This window comes from Asterias amurensis, chromosome 21 (assembly GCF_032118995.1).
Source record: "Asterias amurensis chromosome 21, ASM3211899v1".
Lineage (NCBI taxonomy): Eukaryota > Metazoa > Echinodermata > Asteroidea > Forcipulatida > Asteriidae > Asterias > Asterias amurensis.
In genome coordinates, this window is record NC_092668.1 from 14454618 (window position 1) to 14477647 (window position 23030).

General features: G+C 38.6%; 1 protein-coding gene across 3 annotated transcripts in view; it reads left to right on the top strand.

Moving 5' to 3' along the window:
• Positions 1–23030, top strand: part of LOC139953082 (pituitary homeobox x-like) — a 66484-nt gene that overhangs the window by 33300 nt on the left and 10154 nt on the right. For 2 of the 3 annotated variants that reach the window (XM_071952484.1, XM_071952485.1), the window contains 2 exons: positions 4140–4613; positions 21865–22082. In XM_071952484.1, coding sequence (XP_071808585.1) covers positions 4169–4613; positions 21865–22082 — 663 coding nt within the window. In that variant the 5' untranslated portion in view covers positions 4140–4168. Of the gene's footprint in view, positions 1–4139; positions 4614–11848; positions 12628–21864; positions 22083–23030 lie in introns of those variants that run through there. The other variant, XM_071952486.1, reaches the window with a different exon arrangement.

Genomic DNA, 23030 nt, shown 5'->3' on the forward strand with positions numbered 1-23030 from the left:
CAACGTCTGAACCAATTGGCGTCCAAGCAATCAGGATGAAACGAAACACGCAATGCTTATAATTTCATGTATGTCAAAGTTTGTATGAAAGTTGTCAACATGGGAAACCTCTTCTCAAATACGATTGAACATTGTTCAAGATATGAACTGCCACATTATTGAAACTCTATAAAACTTGATTATTGTATTGCGCGGTTGCTGTAGACCTAAGCTGTGGTTTTCCCAGCTCGGGTCTAGGGATGGGGGGTGGGGGGGGGGGGGGGGCTGTGAGCTCCCGACCCCCAAATGTCCTCATCTATCAACCCACTGACTGGCTCAACCAGAAAACTGTTCGCATCAGAGGAAATATCCGGACCAGAGCACCATATGAACATAAAAACACAGCTGCCATGGGAGCATAGACGGGTGAAGACGTACATGCCTGGGGTTGGGCCTTCATTTTGGCAACCCCCCCCCCCCCCACATAAAATAACCTTACCCCCCTGTGGTTAAATTCAGCAAGCGATTTAATAATGAAGGGAATTATGTTGTGCCATGAATGGTGATAGTAAACAATTTGCCCGAGACGTGTTGGTGCTGAGTTCTGTGATCTACTTGTTAAGCGCTGTGACACAGCTTTGCAAGCGTGCTATGTATTATATTATGCTTTGTATTGTATTGATGTCTTATTACTCGACGTTTCAGCCACTGTATGCTCTAGTCGTCATCAGAAGAGAAAGTTAGATGCATTTTACAAAGCTTTGATACAGCTTTATAATGTAAGGGCGCTATATCAATGGTTTTATTTGGTTTTGTGTTATTAACTTTTTACTCGACGTTTCGATCACTGTGTGCTCTAGTCGTCATCGAAAGAAAAAGTTAGATGCATTTTACAAAGCTTGTGCTTATCTCAATGTTGTGGTCTGTTGTTTTTGTTGTTGTTGATTTTGTAAAACATTTTTTTTACCATGCAGAGTTTTCAAACCAACTAAAACTCATGCGATATCTTTAATAAACTCAAAAGTATGCTAAGTCTGCGGCCACATTTATTAAAAACAAAGGATTTGGGGATGATGTCTAAAGGTTTAAGCTACACGGCATACAGGAAGCTTTGTCAACTAGATGAAGTTTGAGCAATTCAGATGATCTCTCGGACAGGTGGGGACGGGGGGGATCCGACTAACCTTTTTTCTATTTCGAAGAAATAAATTCGAGGGTTGCGTTGAATCACTGAGGAATAGTTGGTTCCACCCAGATGAATTGACAGCAGCACTTGTTACGTCATAAGGATTGAAGAAGCCAGACATCTTGACAGGGAACCTGTTTTTATTTTATATTTTTATATATTTTTATGAAGGACATTGTGTGGCGTGTGGTTTCATTGGAAGGAAGTTCGACACGTGAACAAGCTGTTTGTCACGTGAGCTTGCACACACATGCGTGGTGTAACGAATTTTAAAAATATGAGGTGGGGATTTTGCAAAGCTTGGAAAGCAATTCAGATACTTATTACTGTTACACCGTGTTAATATACGGTAATGAAGACGCTCACATAAACTGATTGAAACGTCGAGGAGTTAAAAAGACCTTCGATTGTGGAGGATCTAAATATTCTTGTACATATCTTCCGTCTGAAGACCGTCAAATAAACTTATAGAAACGTCAAGAAGTTACAATGATCGTTTTTTTCTCAACCACAACAATCTAATTTAGAGATATTAAGGTGGACACAATGACACTATTAAGTTTTGGGTGAATTTGTCTGAATACATCCAAACCAAACATTACAATACCACAGTGTCTAACACCATACCCCAGACAGGCTTATAGAGTGATTTTGACAAGGTGGTGCCGCAAAAGTTGTTGCTAGATTTGTAAAACACTCATCGAATCAGTAACCAGCCTTGAGTGAGAGACTAGTCCACTCAAAGCGCCCGTTTGAACAAAAAGAGAACGTTTAATGGCTCGTTTCCTCGTCTCTAATTGACTGATTTGTCCCAACGGGTGCCATTTGTTACGCTAATTGGGGGGTCGAGTTACAAGACACGACAGACGACTAAATTTGAGATCGATACGAGAGATTGATGTGGAAGTAAACCGAATGGCTTCAGTCAGGATCGTTTAAGTTTAAAGACGTTTCTGTGTATTGGCACAGAGTCTAGGAACTGTCATGGAGATACCCCTGGCAACCAAATCGAACCTAGATGTTATTTCAAACACTAACTATTCAATTGGATTATTTGATTTGTATGTATGGTGTATCTGGTTTTGGGTTTTGAATCGAAATATGGATGTACGTTTCTTGTTAACGACGCTCACATAAACTGATCGTAACGACGAGAATTCACATGGTGTGACTATAATGTCTACTAGTCGAAGGGAGTAAGCATGTAAGATGCAACAGCCACTTGTCACCCGTGGCTGCGTAATGAAGCCATCTAAATGATTGGGCCTACGCCCTTTGGTGTGTCCTCCTAACTACGCCCATTGCATGATTTGACGCGTTAGAAATCAAATGCTTTTTTAAAGGAGCTTCGGTCTGTCGGCATTTTTCGCTTTTGGCAGTGTTGGCAGTGCTGTCGTTTTAGACGCTGACGTTGTTGCCGTTGTGGTCGCGGTCGTCGTCGCCGTCGTTGTTATTGATGTTGTTGATGTCGTTGTTGTTGTTGTTGTTGTCGTTGTTGTTGTTGGTGTCGTTGTTGTTGCTGTAGTGGTCGTTGTTGTTGTTGTTATTCTTGTTTGAGGTTAAACAATTCCAATAAGATCATCTTCTTACAATAGGCTGCATTCAGTACATCCTACACGTTACCAATCCGTGCTATCAAGCTAACTTTCACCTGTTATGTTACAATGACATAATCTACGATGTGAACAGTTGTTACATTTCCGTGACCTCGTGACAAAGCACCACACCCATACGTCACATGTTACCGGGTAACAAAAGTCATACATTTTAAAAATGGATAAATGTTCGTCACTGAATTGGTGCAGTACGTCAGGCCGTGGCTATATTTGCAGAATCCAAAATCGGTCAAATTGTGATATGAGTGAAATGGTCATAGCCAACTATCAAAGTTATATTCGATTTAATAGTTCCTATTCTATGCCCATTTTCACCTGCTCAAAGAATATTGTTCTTAATTGGGCGTCGTTTTACCTGATTAGTGACGCTTTAACGTCATGCGCGCAGTGTCTTGCTTACAGGCCCAATCGAAAATTATGCCACAACAAGTTACAACTTCTTCAAGAAATACTATTTTCTGGTTTATAAAACTGAAACATAATGTTGTAAGATTTAAATAAATCTTTATATATTTATAACATTACAAAGTCTCTCCATTGGTTAAGTACCTCAGCTTAAGCAATAACTCTGTTATGGTTAGCAGAAAGTGTGGACTTCCCTTAGCTCTAAATAATTGCTTACTGCGTTTTAATGGTACTGGAAGTACTTTTTAAACTATTGGGCACAAGTTATCTTTGGCAATTATTCCACTTACCCTCATCGGAAATACTTCAATATTTCAGAGGAAGCGCCACGTTATGCGGGTTTATTGTTTCCTCGGGGTGCGACTTGATCGATTTAATTACTCCAGTAATTGTTCGAGAATATTGGACGGAAATGTTGAGCAATTCGTCAGTCATTTTGGTGAGGCGTTTATGAAGCCAATCGGAACTCCCGGAATTCAAGGACGAATATAGTTCAGGAAGACCGCAATCGGAATTGATGAAAGTGACCGTGAGAAGACAATGAATCAAAACAATTGTAGCTAATTGCTAAGAAGTGTTTTTATTCTTAGCTGCGCTTCACACGTTTGAATATCTTCAACATGTTCAATGAATAGGGATGTCAAGAAGATGCTAGGCAAGTGTGGTACTGAAGACGAGCAGAGTATACTGTTTGAAACGTTGATGACTTAATTCGATGACTTAATTCACGAGTTCAAGATACTTAATTTTACCAACCAAAAGAACCTATGATATAAATGCAAAAACTAGTTATGGCCTAACTTTTCTACCCTAGCAGAGTTTTTCTCGGCATTTAACTTGACGTAATTTGAATTGTAAATCTTCATTGTCTTAAAAGATTTCTCTCAAAGGCTCCATCGTAAAGAACTTTCTCATTTCAAAGATAACAACTTTGTTACTTTTTTCCCAAGCAGGTTCGTCAACACTAACATCCGGGTCGACAATGTTTAAGTTCGACAACAGACGACCATTCAGTGACATCCTGCCGTCGTTCAACCATTTTGGCGCCCCCAACGGCCACTCCGTGACGTCACCGGTTACGGGGTCAGCTGACCTCTTAAACATGGACGCCGCTAGCCTCCAACAGCAACAGCAACAACAGTCGCAGCAGCAGATTGCACACACCGGACACACGTCATCACCGCAGGGCATGCTGGTCCAGACTGACTCCAATGGTTACGGGATAGCCACCACACCACATCGCGTGCTCGAGAAGGGCACCGTACCAACTTCGGGTCTGCTTGACCCCGGGTCAGATCGCCAGCAGCCGAGAATGACGGAACTGTGTACTGTAGGCGCCTCATCAGCAGGAACCAGAGCGATCGCCGATATCGTCATGGATGAGGTAGAGGTCAAAGGTCGCAAGATAGGAAGGAGCGAAGTAAATGGTGAGTACATGTACTTTTAGGTTTCTTTGAATTCTGAATCAGATGAAGATGCAAGAATATTCGGAGAATGTGTGGGTTTTTAACTAACGGAAACCTCAATGGCGCCGCTGGAGGGCGTGACGCCCACCAATAGTTACGCCCCCTGCCCTAAACTCGCCACAAATGGATTCAAAATAGAAAGGTCTTGACGTTTCGTGTCAAGGCCAGTTTGACGTCACTATGAAACACACTACGCATGCGTGGCATCAATCTCACGAATTTGAATTATTTCCTTTGTCGGCATCCTCTTTCACCGAAGGTCGGCTTAAATATGTTTCGGGGGAAACGCCCTCTCGCGGTGAATCATGGGTGACGAACGGAAGTTATTAATCGCCCTGTGACCAACAATAGCTGGGACCGGGAAAAGACGATCGCCAGTTTGAGGTCCCAGAATAAAATGGCAATGTGGAAAGACTTGTGTGACTATCGAGAAATGACAACTTTATTTGTGGAATTCATCACCACAGAACAAGCTGTAAGTGGCGTGATCGACCAACAAATGTTTGTCATTCTCGGCTGGCGATCTCGCCAGGGTCAGTTAATTATTATTGGCATGGTCCCGAGTACGAGCACGCAATGTGGTTGGAGGCAACCTCGTACCCTAAATGTTTACCGCTAAATGTTCCCCTCTCTACTGGAAGTCACTTCTTCACTGGGAATCATTGTAAATCGCTAATACAGTTTTTAAAATTATTTTAATGATTTTCTGTTAGTGTTTTCAAACGATTGTATTATTATAGCCACTTTAACTAGTTATTTGAATTGAGAATAATTATGGTGTGGAATAATGTTCGGTTTGCGCTGACATTATGTGATGTTAGTTACTTTGCTGTGACACGTATGTCTTTTTCTTACTGAACATCTGAAACATTTGAAACCCCGAAGTGTTGTAATTTCCTTGCTTGCCGGTACGCAAAAACCAAACTCCAACTGCACCGGAATAATGGGTTCCGAGCGGACGTACAATGGCGAACACCGCCCTCTTGCGTCGGGGAAAATGTCACCCCGCAGAGTAGAGATGGCCGTGTCGTTCATTCAAATACTGGTTTAAAACAACAGGAATTGGGGAAACTAAATTTAATTTTCAGTAGAACCATTTTTGATAAATCTATATCTTTGAGCAAAATATGGAAACTGTGGATGTTCAGATGCTTCAGATTGATGTTAGCTCTTCTTGGAATCGATCAACACTGACGATTAATAAATGCTACAAAGCTTCGGTCAAAATTGAAATCGTATTTTACAAACAATGCATCGTGCCAACATTTAGCATCAACCAGTGTAGTACTCATACTAGTACTTGTACTCTAGTACTACTAGCCCTACTACCCGAGTGCATCGTACTTGAGTCCTATATTATACTACCGTGTAATGATACTCATAACTCGTACTTGTACTGAAGTACTATAATATAGGACCATTTGATGGTCCTACTCATACTCGTACTTGTTCTCTATTACTACCCGAGTGCCTCGTTCTCGAGTACTATACTCTACTACTGTGTAATGATACTCATAACTCGTACATAGGATCATTTGATGGTCCTACTCATACTCGTACTTGTACTCGTTGAGTACTACTTGAGAACGGTCTAAATGGAATTCGTACTCGTACTTGAGTACTACTTGAGAAACGGTCTAAATGGCATTCGTACTCGTAGTTGAGTACTACTTGAGAAACGGTCTAAATGGAATTCGTACTCGTAGTTGAGTACTACTCGAGTGCCGTTTTGATGATACTCGTACTCCTACTCAAGGACCACTAAATTGAGTGCCACTTGATGTTTCCCATACTCGACTTGTACTCAAGTGTCGTTCAGATTGTACTCGAAGTCGAGTGCTAATCGCTGTCGTGTTGATGGCACTTGAAGTACATTCTCAAGGTTGTCACTGCTGTCGTTGTCATAGTTGTCGTTAAATAGTTGGTCTTGTTGTTATCGTATTTTGCCTGGACAACGCTACAATCTTTCAAGCACCGTTTCCATCTTTATGGCATAATATTTTGTTTTAATCCCAGCACACTTTCTCAATTATATCGATTTTAGGCACAGCCTAAAAGAATTTAAAGAATCCCATTTGGAAAAAAAACCCTGTTTTTATTGTTTCCCCGCTTAGTGGCTAGATTTACATTTAAATATTGTTTTCACCTCATTTCACTTTGGTGTTTATCCCATTTAATTGAAAATTCTTGATTCACCCCGGGATATCAGTCCACAAAGCTGTTCGGATTATTCCCCCCTCTTCTTTTTCAAAACTGAAAATGAAGTGTAGGTCAAATCCTCAGTATTTAGGGTCCTCTAATTGACTTCACATCGCTATGATTTATTCTAATGGACCGTCGTGACTCGGGATAGGAGCTTGGAATCGGCTAGGGAGACGCAATTCAAACATTGCAGTGGTTGGAATACCACGGCTGTGAGGGTAATAATTTCCCGGTACCTAACTACCTCAAACCAACAACCGTGCAATGTCTTTTTAACCGGGCGGAGTACGGGAGGCAAATTGCTCCCCTTGTGTGTGAAGTCGAGCCGTGATTATTGCTATCTCCGGCGAAAAATTGAAACCGAGACATGAGTTTGAAAAGTAGTAGGGGGAGAAAAAGAGAGAGAGGGAGAGATGGGAAAATGCCCCGTGCCGATGAGTCCCACCTGCCGTTGAATTTCTAGCGTGATCTCCCGCGGGGGCTGCGCTCCGTCTCGACCGTTACCCGAGCTCCGTATGCTCGCTCAAGACATCGACAGCATGCAAATTATTATCCATCTTTCGGTCGTGGTAGGAAAACTGCCATAAGCCATTAAGTTGCCGAGAGTCCGGAGTGAACGCTTAAATTTCGATGTAAATCATTATCATTATCATTTTTTTTTTTTTTTTTTTTCCACGAAGTAAAGGGAAGCGACTTTAGGTTTGCTTATGATAGTGGTGTGATGCCTATTTATAGCTTGGGGCCGTATTGGATATTGCCTTATTATACATTCATGAGAAATAGTTAGCGGTTGAAGCGATGTACACCAGCTTCGATAAGTGGAGTCCATCTTTCCCATCGCTGAAGACGAACCCAATTAACTCAAACAATGAAGACATGAGATTATCAACTCAAGACGTTAATTGTTTGGTGGGAAGCTTAGATAATCTAATATGTATAGGCTCGTGATAACCAATAATAGAGGGTATTAAAACTAGGAAAATGAGGCCATGTGCGAACAAGTGGCACTTAATTCCAAAAATGATTATTTTATTTCCGATTGTGCTGCGTCTAAAAGCGGCAACTGATAATTATCACACAAACAATAACAACAACCAGCAATGTAAACAAAATCAGTGCAGATAAACAAGTGATGTCTATTTTTATCTCTCATGTTTATTGAATATTTATTATTAATAATACAGAATTGTAATGCGTACATATCCACCCTATTGAGTGTAAATGTTATCAAATTTTGTTAATTCACAAAACGGAATTACCCAAAATAAATGGAGGCACATGTAGTGTCCAACCTCAAAACGGAAGTTCCTTTTTTTCAATCAGAATTTTGTTTAGTGAAATTGTTTTAATAGTCACCGATAAAATGTCGTAAATGAGAACACGATGACGAGTTAATGCTGTAACTACTCTGGTTTAATTTGTTGTTGGGGTGTTCGTCTGTTTGTTGGGGTGTAGTTTTTGATGTGTTAGTTTGTTTGTAGTTTTGTTTGTTTGTTTAGTGTCCCTCTTTTTCCCTTTTTTTCACAAAACAAGTTGGACTCTTACCTGTTCTTTATGCCGCTGGAGTTATGTCTTCCATGACCGCGCAATAAAACACTTAAGACTAAAGAAAACAATAAGTAAAACGTTTCGGATTTTGTTTATTAAGACGGAAATTTTCACATAATTTTGTTGGATTTTTTTCTCGGATTCTGAACTCTACTCGTTCGTGACTGGTCAGCGATCTTTACAACAGAGGTAAAAGTTCAAGGGTCATTACAGCTATATCAAAAGTAACGATGCGACCCGTAACCAATGATCGATGAAATACTTTTCCAAACTATCCATCAAAAATAATGTCTCTAGGCTTCAACATCAACACACGAAAGTGAACATCTTCCCTATACACCGGAACCCTCTCAAAAATCAAAACAACCACAGCCAAGCCCCCTTCCTCACCGACCGGCGCGATATCGATGTTTTCACGCCTTGAACTAAAGCGAGGGCACGGTACAAGAGAGCCACTCAGGTCGCGCTCAATAACAAACGCCCGTGTAAAAACGCCCGGAGCGTTACGCATGCACTGAATGCGTTTACTAGAGACTTGGTCTTACTGAGCTACTGGCGTTTTAATCGCACTCCAAATCCTCAATCATCGGATCAATTAACTCTGTATCATCCTGTGTTGATACAAGAATCTTCCAGGCTTTTAAGAATGAGACGAAGACAGCCAAAGGGTCTTCATAGATGGCGGGAGAGGAGGGGAAAGATTGTGGGGATGATATCAAAGTCAAGTTATTTTGGGTCATTAGTCTTTTATTAACGTTGTATTGCCATAAAAACAATCACGATCAGTGTCGATTACAGGATCTTAAGTGGCACGCTTATTGTTAATAAAAACACTCAAAGGGGAAGCTGGAGACGCACATTCCACAGGGAGACTGCAGGAGAAAAATATAGGAGGGCAATGTAGAAAAACAATAGGACAGAAGGTTGTAAATTAGAGTAGAGTAGGAATTCTTAAATGCACTGGACAGTGTTGATGAACAAAACATAAATGGAAAACAAAAGGCCTCCTGACATCTTAAGACTGGGGTTCTCCACCAGGAGTTTTGTGTACAAAGTCTTTGGGATGTTCTTTACTATACAGGGACAACGGAGAGAACAAAATAATGTCTCCACAGGAGTACACAAAACATAATGTGTGTTTGTTGATAAAGTATTTGTTTGTTTGTTTGTTTGTTTGTTTGTTTGATGATGATTTGATGCTTTGTCGAACCATTCATGCAACTTTTTACACAAGATAACATTAATCTTAAAAATGTCTTAAGACGAAAGTTATTCTGGAGAACAGAAACTTAACTCAACCTCAACACTGAACGAAGGTGCCTTCCTTTTCCGAAAGTGCGCCCTCAGTCGTTACACCTGAGAGAGCCGCACGCATCCAACCGTAACGTACACTTCCTCTAATAGCCATTAAGTAACGCAGTCAAGTGGAACTAACAGACGACATGTATATCCATAAAAATCGCGTTCATGGTGCGGTGCTACTGTATAAAGTATGCCAGTCACTTCATCATGCGCTTAGGTCATAGTATTACAATGTCTGGAACCGGGTCTCAAATTAGAACTGCGTTCTATAGATTAATACAATGGAACATTTTACTAATGTTTCAAAGTACGCTTTGTTCAGTAGATGGCGATACTAATTAATGTTAATATCATTTGCATTTCAAGACATTTATTTCCATTCCAACAGATAATCAATATAACAATAACAAAGAACAGTATTTGGGAGAATTGGAAATGGGGGCAAAACCAGATTAGCCAATGCTTGTGGTAGGCATGCCCATACAAACAAAAACACAATGAACTAACATAAACATTTACAAATACTATTATAGTTGATGTGAAGTTTGTAAATCTTTTATATCTTCTCAATTTTTTGAGTTTTTGAGGAACTAAATACGTCCGTATACAAAGAAGTTGTCTTGATATAATAATTTGCATATTGTATGTTGCCCATTCGGAATCCATAGTTGGGCACAGTGAAAGAGTCTTACATCACGCATGGTGTGTTTTGGTCCTAAGCCGGTTTCATCCCTAACGCACAATGCTATTATTGACAGTTATTTTGTAACCCAATCATATGGAACTAATCTATTGGGTGTGATACTTAACACCTCTGACTTACTCTGTAATCGGGCAAAATTTGAATATTAAAATTATGTATTGATAGATATACTTTGAAAGCCATTGTTACTTTGTGAATACTGAATAACTTTCGGCAAATTTCTCATCAGTAGGTCAACACCGGCTCGGGTACGAATGAAGGGTTTGAAGAAATAACTAAAGCACTTAAATAATGGTGTGGCAGGACTTTTCGCAAACTTGCTGGCGAAAGTTGCTCGATCTCCAAAATGATTTTGATCAGTGGCATACCTACCTATATGGACGATTTTAAATAAATAACTAACACATTGAAATCGTTAGCAATGTTCGAACGTAAATGAGAAGTAAAACTCATCCTAACGTGCAATCTAAAGACGGTTTGTGTATAGACACCAGGGAAATCCATCAACTTGCTCACTAAAATGATTTTTATGTTGTATGTATTTCACTATGCATTTGACTTATACTAATATTAGGCCTACACTTCCATGTCGTAAACAAAAACAAGTGATGAGGACTATGAAGAGTTTAATGCGTTGTTGTTGTTGTTTGTAAGTTGTTTTGTTCATTTTCGTACAACCTTTGTTTGTCCGTTTATCTTGTATATCTGTCTGTCCACAGGCTGATTCCTACAAGCCTCGGCTTATCAATTCATCCTCCATGATGTTCCATTTCTTTGACGATACAAACCTTAAACTACTCCGTTCGCTATTACACTGTATAATTGATGCACTCTGTATTACAGAGTGCATCAATTATACAGTGTAATAGCGAACGGAGTAAAATGCTGTGTTTTTGACATGTATGGAAATAAGTGTGAATTGAGTAAAATGGATTTTGCAACCTGTTTCACTAAGGGGTGAACGTTTGGTGTTATTTAGGGCCATCTCTCAATAGGCTCATCCACCAAGGCCGAAAAGATTACATATGGGGGAGAATAGACGTGATTTGCTTGCAAGTGGATGGGCATACCTTTCTTTATGTTACCAGTAAACTCCATTGCAGTGTGACAAGTCTCATTAAGACGGCGAAGAGCTAAGGTACACGCAAGAGAGGGACAAGTTTGCACGTGTCAGTGTGAGCCACGTGTTGTACTCGGCTACCACGTTAAACTTCTTCTTCTTCTTTATTTCTCTGTTCTGGAATGAATGGCTTCCGGGTAAGGTTTCCTTGTTTAATTGAGGAAAGTTCTTGGGAGCGGTCCCTCCCTGTTAGATCCACGGCCAATCACGACAGCGGATGCCCCATGAGTGACAGGGTATTGCGCACGCTGACTGGGGCGAACACGGTGGGGCCGGTATTAGGTGAACAATAGACCCAATGTGACATCACCACCGCTAATCACACACGCACAGTGGGTTCTCAGAGCGAATCAACACACCGTTACTGGACTGCATTCAACATTCAACTCATAACGTAAACACAGCCACGCACTGACAACATCGCCTCTACCGGTTTCCCCTCACACGTCACTTCACCGTTTTGTATTTTGTTACCAATACTATTGATTTAACATTTTGAGCTGCTTAATTTTTGTCGTTGTGACTTCTACTTCAAATGGTTGAGCCGTTGCAATCTAGCGGTGTTATAGTTTTCTACATCGGCTTGGCGGTAATCCTTTAGGGTTAGACCCGGGAGCTCGGCTAGAATCCAGAGCTACATAGGCGGGCTTAGAGAAGCCAGTTCACCGCATCCCATTGAGAGAGTGAACTCCATGCTACTTGTTGTGTGTGTGCGTGCACCGTACTCAACCACTGGAAGAAGACACAGAACGGGGGGTGAAGCCCAACCCACGTCTTACTTCTAATCTCTAAGAAGGCTCGAAGGTGATCCAAGTGAGCCATAGACGAAGGTTGAACTCCTGATATAGGCCCTAATCCCACCGTAAGGGGGAACTTTCTATATACGCTGGAACCAAGAACAAAACAGAACATGAATAGCATCAGTGAGCCGTTGTCGACGTTGGAGGATCTGGTAGGCTCGAGTCCGAGACCGGGTTCTGTGGTGACTCTTGCTGCAATGTCACCGGGGATTCAGTGCAATGGAACGGCAGCAACGTCAGCCAGACACCGGCACAGAGATCATCGCTCCGGTGAGGACTACTCATCAACAACAGATCTAGGTACTTATTTTCGAAAAGTTATTCTCGTCTGTCTGTACAATTTCATTTTCAAAATGTCCAACTACTTAAATATCATTTTATTTTACCTTGTACAGGTGAACTATCGGATATCTATGTTTAGTCCACCTGTGGAAGAAAAACAGTTATGTTTAATGAGAGCCATACACTCGGTTCAGAAACTCAAATGCCAACGCCGCCATTTTGAAAATTCTACAATTTATTAACACTCAGTAATATTGAAAACACATTTGCACGAAACTGTCATCGGAAGTACAAGTCAAAGGTTTCTGAGTGTCGTCGTTTAGCCCGTTTCGTTCCCCTTTATGTTGTTGTGTGTATTTTAGTTGTTTTTTGCGTTATTTACTTGTTATTTATGTATTTGTTTACATATTTACATTTATTTACATATTTACATTTGTTTACTTATGTATTGTTTTGTTACTTTACGTACAGTCTCAAAACGATACAGAGCAAATAATAGCTCTATTACATTGTGTGAGCATTTCACCCGGTATTTATTTTTCCTAAATGTCGTCTTTTCCTTCAATGTCTTGACTTATTCAGGTATGCATTTTATAACTATTGGGGCCTTGCCATTTTTAACAAGTTAATTTTCATCCTTACCATATTCGTGTTTGTAAAAATTTGTATTATATTGATATATATTATTAGATGGCATTAAATTTCCAGACCTTCGTGAGAGGCATAAAAAATGACAGGCAAAAACAAAGTCCCTTTTTTTTTGCCAATATTATTTATTACTTTCAATAATCATCATCATAACTAAATTGATTAACAATGCATTATTACAACTATTGTTTTTACTATGAATGATTCGTCTGGATACCAGAATGAGAGTTTTTGTTTCAACTTAATGAAACAAAAACAACTGTTGAGTTTTGGCGGACAATATCCTTAATTATGTAGACAAGCCAGATAAGAGACCTTTCGAAATGTTTCGAAATCGATCATTTGTCTTTTAAATTAGTTGGCGACCTTTAAATGTTATCAACGATCATTTTCTCAATATTCCGATTTTGTTGTTTATTTTGTTAATGGAGCAGTTTAATGGCCACATATTGGATCGTATGTGACCTAAGCAATTAATGTTTGTTTGCCATACGGTAAATAAAATAGAAAAGATTTGTTTTAATATCCATCACATCTTCTTACGACTGATTTTATTGTCGATAACTTTACATAAATGCGAAAGTCCGCTATTCTCGTTGACGATCTCATCATGTTTAGTCAAGTCTACCTTTTTGTTTCGTTTTATTTATTCGTTTATGCTACGTCATTTATTTGCGTCTTTTGCCTTTTTTTATCTTGCCATGTGACATCCTAGTAGCGTTGATGAGACAATAACGACGTCAGTGTGTCTTCTGGACACTGTTTTGAATTTCGGAGCTTCAGACTACTATCGCTCACAATCCTATAATTGCACACGCACAAAATAGACGCCATTTTGTATTTAGGTTTTACAATAAATCTTGGCATTCTGGTTGGAAAATCCCGACTTATGTCTGTTTATTTCTGACAATTTGACATGTTCCTTTTTATTTTAAGCGTCATTCACCCAACAGTAACTGAGTAAATGAATTAAGACTGAAAATGTGGCTGAAATCCACGTGTTCGAGGACTATTTCTCATTAGCAGTAATGTAATTAGATTGAGCTGATCTCAAGGGTACCCTTTTTGTTATCCAAAAAGCAAAATACAAAAAGGCGACCTGTAGGCCAATATACGTCGAATTACAGGTATATTGTGTGAATGGTCTATACAGAGCCAGTGTATAGGGACTCTTTATACATTTATTCTTTATTTTGTTCATTTATTTATTCGGTATTATTATTATTATTATTATATAAAATAAGTAGTGTAGATGGTCTAAGCTTTCGGGTCAAACTGTACCCTTTTGTCAAAGGTATAAACAACAAAAATAAGCAAAGTAAGGGAAGATATAAAGAGAAACATAAAGTTACAGCCATATAGCTTTCCCGTTCGACGGAGTCACAAGAAATATTTAACTTCACATGAACAAGGAAGTGATTTTCTGATGAGCATTTCGTTGGATCTTCCTATTGTCATTTTGTTGATTCTTTTGTTAAGCTCAAACTTCCTTATTGTTTAATACATGAAAGGATTACTATTATATTGTGTGTTAAATCCAAGTGGGGATAAGCCATCAATTACGTAGAGACATACAAGGAAGGAAGAGTTTGGATAAATTGAATAAGTCGTTTCGAGATATGTTGGACACAATACTTTAAAGACAGTGGACACTATTGGTAATTGTCAAAGATCAGTCTTCTCACTTGCTGTATCTCAACATATGCATACAATAACAAACCTGTGAAAATTTGAGCTCAATCGGTCGCCGAAGTTGCGAGATAATAATGAAAGAAAAAACACCCTTGTCACACAAAGTTGTGTGCGTTTAGATTGTTGATTTCGAGACCTCAAATTCTAAACTTGACGTCTCGAAATCAAATTCTCGGAGAGATACTTCTTTCTTGAAAACTACGTTACTTCAGAGGGAGCCGTTTCTCACAATGTTTTATACTATCAACCTCTCCCCATTACTCAATACCAAGAACGGTTTTATGCTAATAATTATTTTGAGTAAACACCAATAGTGTCCACTGCCTTTGACTGTATAGGTTAAATTTGTCTGTACATGTATACAGCCAAACCAAACCCGTATTACTTAGTGCCCGGCAACATACATCGAAAAGAACTGATGGGGCAACATTCTAGCCTCGATTAATAAATAAGATCTTAGTCAAGGGATACTTTTCATACCTTTTGTAGATCATGTTTTTGGCCATGACACGAATCCCTACTCACTGTGAATGAAGATGTATGTAATATTATTTACCTGTAGAAGTTTCAGCTTCATTAGCCGTCAAGTTATTGAGGGGAAAAAAGGAAAATCACCGAGCAACGGTCCCAGGAGAGACGCGTGAGTCCGTTGTAATGCTAAAATAATTTTTGTCTCATGAGATGAAAGTTATTCTCGTAAAATTGTTTTCCTCATTTCTCAACAACTGCATCACCTCAGCAAGTAATATATGGAAACTTTTTTATCATCCTTATCTTTAAAATTTGTTTGTTTACTGTACATCTATGGGAATTGTGTTTTGTGTCATATCAACAAGGACCCAAACCTTTGATATTTAGCGTAAACCTCTGACAAAAGATTCGTCATCTGGGATTACATCAACTCAGCAACAGTTTTTCCATTTTCTTTTCCAGAATTAACTCGGACTGCCCCAGTCTCCATGACCATCCGAAACTTCCTTGATAACCTAAGTAGATTTTACCGTTTTTAGCAATACACCGTTTTTAGCAATACACAGAGATTAAATTCAAATGACTAAAAAAATCATCAGACTAAAAACAAAAACCAACTAGTCGTGTGGATGCTACCCTTGTTGAACAATAGCCAAGGACCCTTGTTATTTTGTTTTGACGACGATATCAAGACCTTTAAAACAAAAGAGTAATGATGTTAAAATCACCATCTTAAAGGCAGTGGACACTATTGGTAATTACTCAAAATAGTTATTAACATCAAACCTTTCTTGGTGACGAGTAATGGGGAGAGGCTGATAGTATAAAACATTGTGAGAAACGGCTCCCTCTGAAGTGACGTAGTTTTCAAGAAAGAAGTAATTTTCCACGAATTTGATTTCGAGACCTCAAGTTTAGAACTTGAGGTCTCGAAATCAACCATCTAAACGCACACAACTTCGTGTGACAAGGTTTTTTTTCTCCATTATTATCTCGCAAGTTCGATGACTGATTGAGCTCAGATTTTCACAGGTTTGTTATTTTGTGCATTATGTCGATATACACCAACTGTGAAGACTAGTCTTTGACAATTACCAACAGTGGCCACTGCCTTTAATATGTAGTGTGAACCGATAACTGGGCCATGACCCTTCAAATAGCGATATCATTTTCATACCTCAATCTTATTATTTTTCAGATTGTGTTTTGTGTTTTGTTTTTCCATTGTTCCTGAGCTAACCGAAGGAACTTAAATCACAAGAGATGCTTTTTTTTTTGCTCAATCGGTTATTGTGATGCGGCCAGTTTGCAAATTATTGCCTTAAATCCGACTTAATAAAGTGCACCGTCTCCCAATTAAAATACGCTCTGCCACGTGAGTTGAGAATCTATGTTGCGTCGTGACTGACCAACACGTGAAATATACACGCACGTGAACAGAATCACAATGCACCAAGCCTGCAATGAAGGACGGTGCGATCACGTGTTGTACACAAGACAGTACTCGGCATACGTGTTTTTGTCTTGAAGGCATTGCTACGCAATATCAATGGGAATTAATCAAATCAGAAATCATTACACAAACACGAAACCTAACATCCCTGATGTGCGTTGATTTCTTCAGTCTACATGTTCCAGTGGCACGTGTTTGCAATGTCACGATGTGTGAGGTCAAATCCGATTTCAAATTGTACAGATGCTATTTTACTCACGAGAAAAGACAATGAAATGAAGACAGGTGCGTTAATTGGGTGAGGTATGAAGACAACAGAATACAGTGGACTTTAAACAATTAGATTTGTGAATCTTTTAAAAAGCATATAATGTTTGGACATATTTGAGCAATTGATTATTGTGTTGTGTTTTTCAGGTAAATATTAAGTTATTGAATGTTTAACTGCAACCCCGGGTTCGGGGATCATTTTCGTCTCACCAAATTTTGCAAATAATATTTGCCTGTCTTTAGAAATTTCTCTAGTACAAAATGTTTGCATGGAAAATTTGAATTTTACCGACTGATAGACACATTGTCACATGACCATCATGTCTCGTTATGTGTTTAAGACGTGTAGCTGATGTTATCAGTTCTAGGTATGTCTGCAACTTAACTCCCCTCCCAGTATTTCCGCTGTCAACTACTCGTTCGTTTAATGAGCTGTCTCCTCGGTGTTGAGTTGGGGGAGGGTAGGGGGTTTTGCTGGGAGCCACTTAGGGAGCTCTGCCAAGTGGGATTACTTTTAGGGGGATTTGAAGAGGTCGGGATGAACCTAAAGGAAGTTGCTACCGTGTAGAACGTTTCTTATCTCTCACTATCTTTGCCGTGTAATTCTGAGGACGGCACGAACGTTTACGGATATAACAGTGTACTTATTTACTTATTTATTTCATTATATTTTACATCTTTGGACATTGAAATACGTATTTACATTGGAAAGTATTTGTGTCGTGGTGTTGTTGTTGCTGCTGCTGCTACTGCTGTTGCTGTTGTTGTTGTTGTTGTTATTGCTGCTGATGCTATTACAGCTAGCTACTGGTGTTTTTCCTCTTCATATGACGAGTTCTGATGCAGTTAATTTAATATTCGACTTTACATGAATCAGTCCGATTGATCGCCATGTTTTTTAATTGAATTTAAGTCAGAAAAGGAGTTACATAATTCCAAACAGATCGAGTTAATCCAATAACGTTAACACACTCCAGATCAGTTTATGTAAGATCAACTGTGTTTGAATCATTTCAAGCCAAGTCAACTAAATTGAAATAAACCAAATCAAATCAAATCAAATCAAAACTGCTAATTTCTAATGATTTCCCAATGTCGGTAAGAAAAGAGGATTCACAACTTTGTCAGTTACTACTTTTAGGAATTGGTCTATAAATCCTAGACATGTTCCCCCCCCCCCCACCTTACCAACCCAGACACCCAAATGCATCACCCAACACCTCAATACTCCTTCATCCTCAATTAACTCACTCCTACCTACGTCTTAAGCAATTGCTCTCTCTAAGTTGTCTTGATCAGCAAACCGGAAACTCTATTTCAAGTGAGTTTTAAGAACCTGTTAAACTCACTGTCGACTAAATCAAGCCAAAGTGAACAAGAAGAAGAAAGTCCGCGGGTTTCGGAACCACTTAGCAGAGTTGTCATATTGCTCGCCGGGCAGGACACGGCTGTTCCAGGGGTCGATTTCTTGGTGACGTTATCTGATTCTCGGAGTAGGGTGATGTGTCAAGTTTCGTAAGGACCCAATCAGAAGGGGGATGTTCCTTAATCGATCCAGACAATCAAAACTTGTCAGATAGAGTCCAAAACGGCTTAATCCATTGTAAGACTGATGCGTGGTCAAATGGTGCTGTGTTGGCAAAAGTGTTCTTAACGCCATGACAAAGTTTTCCTGTCTAAGACAGCATTGGATTATAGCAAAGTTCAATATTGCAGTTTTTAATTTCAAAACTTGTTCATAATCGGCACGTTTGTTGGAGGACTGTGAATATAGGCCTACTCTTTCATAAGCCAACGATGTACTATTCCTTTGTGATATGTATTTTGATAAAGAGGGTTGGAATGATAGGCTCTTCTGAAGACCAATGGTGTATCATGATCATTTTAATATGATAATTCTTGCAACTGGAGGATTGGAATTAATGTTTTCCCCCAAAACTATTATGTGCCATTCCTTTATGATATTTTTCTTGAAAATTTAATGATTGGAATGATCGACTCTTCTAATAACCAACGATGACCTATCCCCTTATTAGGCCTACATGTTTCATGAAAACTACAGAGGATTTGCATGAATGTACTCTTCCAAGAACTTAATCATGTAACATCCCTTTTTAGTAACGTTCTTAAAAATGAGAGTATTGAATTCAATGTTTTCATGAAAGCAATGATGTACGCTTCATTAAAATAAGTAAAAGTTTGTGAACTTAAATACACTTAATTCTCTCCCTCTCCCTCTAGATTCGAATGATTCGAATGATTCGAATTTGTGAACTTTTTCCTCATCTTTGGTGTGAACGATTCCTTTCATTAAAAATACAACTTTTTTTTATCATCTGGAGAAACAGAATGAGTAACTGTCCCTTTCCAAACAAGAATAGAAGAAAAAATGATGTTGACGTTGATCAGTTGTTGTCAAATGTCATTTAGCGAGCATTGCGTGCATATATCACATTAAAAAAAAACAGGAGGGTGAAAATAAAAACCGTGAAAGCATTCAGCATTATAGGTACTTGCACTTTACGCTAACCGTGGTAGCAGCACCCCAAGGGAGCTGACACGCAACGACACAACTCCATTTGGTTTTCAGTCATCAATATTTCTTTGGGAGTAGGTGACAAGTGCTAGCGCGAGTGATTAATGATTCTTTGAGACCAAACACCAATAGACCCTCGGTGAATGTCAATTTGCTTTCTGGACTGCAACTGGGAAAAAAACTTCGAAGACGTTGAATGTTGTCTTTCCTCTTAAGAAGTTACCTTGCGTCTTAAAAGATTTACGAGGTCTTAAAGCCTTGGCTCAACTTGGACAACACTAGTTGCGTTAACACACCATAAATAAATTGTCGAGTGTGAGTAATTGTATTTGAGGCAATCACTTGTCACGTAAGACCTTGGGATAATAAAAATCACTTTTATTTTTTCTCTATTTTTGTTCCCAGTGTTTTCTGTTTCATCAACTTTATATTTTTTTAAACGCTTTGACTTTTGAGTGGCATTTTTGGTTGAAGTCTACACTATGAGAGAACAAAACAGGAAACAGTTGTAAATGAACAATTAGATTTGATCAAAATAATATATGATTTTGATCAACATAATTTCTCTTAGGAGTGAAAAAAACCAACCCTTCCTCCCTCCACTCTCCACGCACGCACCCATGCCATTGATGTAAGCGTGTGGGGGATGTTTATGTGCGTGGTCATTCTTGTGACGCAAAAACAAAGAAAATTTAATTTTTCTCAATCAAAAAAAATTAAGGAGAATGGTACCTGTCACATCAGTGTACAGAGTCTATGGTATTCTGGCTGGTAACCTACATCGGCTTAACTAACATTGATTATTGCTAAGCAAATAGTTACCATAACCGGCTTCATTCAATTTATAAAAATTAATCGACTTTTGGTTATAGACTTCTTTTCTCTCATTTTTTTTTTAATTTTGTGACCAAAGATGACCTTAACGTGGAATCAACAACAATCTTAAAATAAATGCCAAGGTTTGTTATTGAAGAGTCACAAACCAATCTAAGATTCAAAAGTTGACTTTTTGTTTGATCATGTTAAGTAGACATTTCCCGTACACCCTCCAGTCCAATGAGCCACTGACTCACCATTGACAAAAATCGTCAAGATGGCGCCCCATCTTTCTAAATAGTAACAATAGAGGGCCTTGGAGGACTAAAGATGTTTTGGATTCAATAAAAGGACCACTTGAATCTCGAAATGTCATTGAAGTGGAGTCAAGTGATGCGGGTAGTCTCTACTCTATTTTGGAGGCTGTGCGAATACACTCAAAAAAGGGGATTGAAAACACTTCAGTATTTACATAAGAATTATTATTGACAATTCAGAAGTATTTGCGGGTCGGGGGACACTGGTCTAAACGGTAGACCGGAACTAATTAACAGACGCACAATTTAACCACAGAATGACTTTTAAGGTTGCACTTTTTGAATTAGTCAGTTATTGGTTTTGTTTAATGCAATGTTTACTGGAGCTTTCAAATGACATGTAAATTGAAATGTTTGTCTGTTTGTTTTGGGGTTCGTTTTGTTTATGCTAACAGACATACAAAATGGGCCCAAATCGCAATGATGTGTGCCATAGTGCCTTTCACCATTAAAGGAACACGTTGCCTTGGATCGGACGAGTTGGTCAAAACAAAAGCGTTTGTAACCGTTTTTTTATAAAATGCATATGGTTGGAAAGATGTTTTAAAAGTAGAATACAATGATCCAAACAAGTTTGCCTCGAAATTGCGTGGTTTTCCTTCTACTGTGCGAACTAACATGGTCGGCCATTTATGGGAGTCAAAATTTTGACCCCCATAAATGGCCGACGTGTTAGTCGACGAGGTAAAAGGAAAACCACGCAATTTCGAGGCATGTTTGTGTGGATCATTGTATTCTACTTTTACAACATCTTTCTACCCATATGCATTTTATAAAAAACGGTTACAAACGCTTTTCAAAGACCAACTCGACCGATCCAAGGCAACGTGTTCCTTTAAACTATGTCACAGTCCTTGCTGTTGTTGATATAGTTGTTGTTGTTGTTGTTGTTAGTGTTTCTTTATTTGTGTTGTTTGGCGCCTGTCTACTTGGAGAAAACAAAGTATTTCTTAAATAGAAATATAACTAAGATTAAACAAAAATAATAAATCCCATTTTTGTTTTGTTTATTTATTTGTTTATTTATTTATTTACATTCTTGTCAATTGTAGGTGAGACCAATGTTGAAAACGGGAACACCAGCGCCGCCGAAGAGAATTCCTCTGAGAACGAAGCGAGCAAGAAGCGAAGACAACGCCGTCAGAGGACGCATTTCACCAGCCAGCAACTCCAAGAGCTGGAGGGTAACTTTGCCCGTAATCGCTACCCGGACATGTCAACCCGGGAAGAAATCGCTGCTTGGACCAACTTGACAGAGTCTCGCGTACGGGTAAGAAAAACATTTATATTTAGATATTAATATCCCGTGTATTTAGTTGATACACAATTGAAAACTAACAACAACAACAACAACAACAACAACAACAACAACAACAACAACAACAACAACAACAACAACAACAACAACAACAACAACAACAACAACAACAACAACAACAACAACAACAACAACAACCATGACAGACAGACACTCCAATATATATTTTATATAAATAAATAAAATAAAACAAAACAGATAATCAAACTAATGCCAACAGAGAACGAAAACCATTGACAAACTAATGCTAATTTTTAACGTCATTTTGATGACTATTTTCACAGGTTGTGTGGATTAAGTTCTTTTTTAATGATAATATTTAATACTAAGGTATTTATATAGCGCCTTATGCCAGGCCACAAGGTACTCAACACAAAAATAAAAATACATTTACGTAAAAATAAAACCACGTAATATAGAATGATGAATGGTAGGATTATCTATCTACTCATCCTATTAAGCAAAATTAAAAGTAAACACTACACAATTATATACTTTCCAAACATGATGAGAATTAAGTTGTTCACATGAAGTTTTCATTTTGAATGAGATGACAACTTATCCACTCTTCCTAAGCAATATCAAATGTTTCCCAACGTAATGAGAATTAAGTTTGTTTGATAAAGTGCAACGACACAGTTGTACTATTAAAACAAACATGAAAAATAAAAATTACGAATTCACCTTGAGCAAGGATTAAGCCGTGAAAACCTTACAAAATATACAGCTAAAAAACACAATACTTAAAACATTAAAAATTGAAACAAAATAGTATAAAAGAGAACGTAAATTACTACTTGAATTATTAAAAATTTTGCCGGTTTCCTTTCAGTTGGCATGATTTTTTTATTACCCCGTAACAATATATTTATACGGCGTTTAAATATTAATATTAAAGAC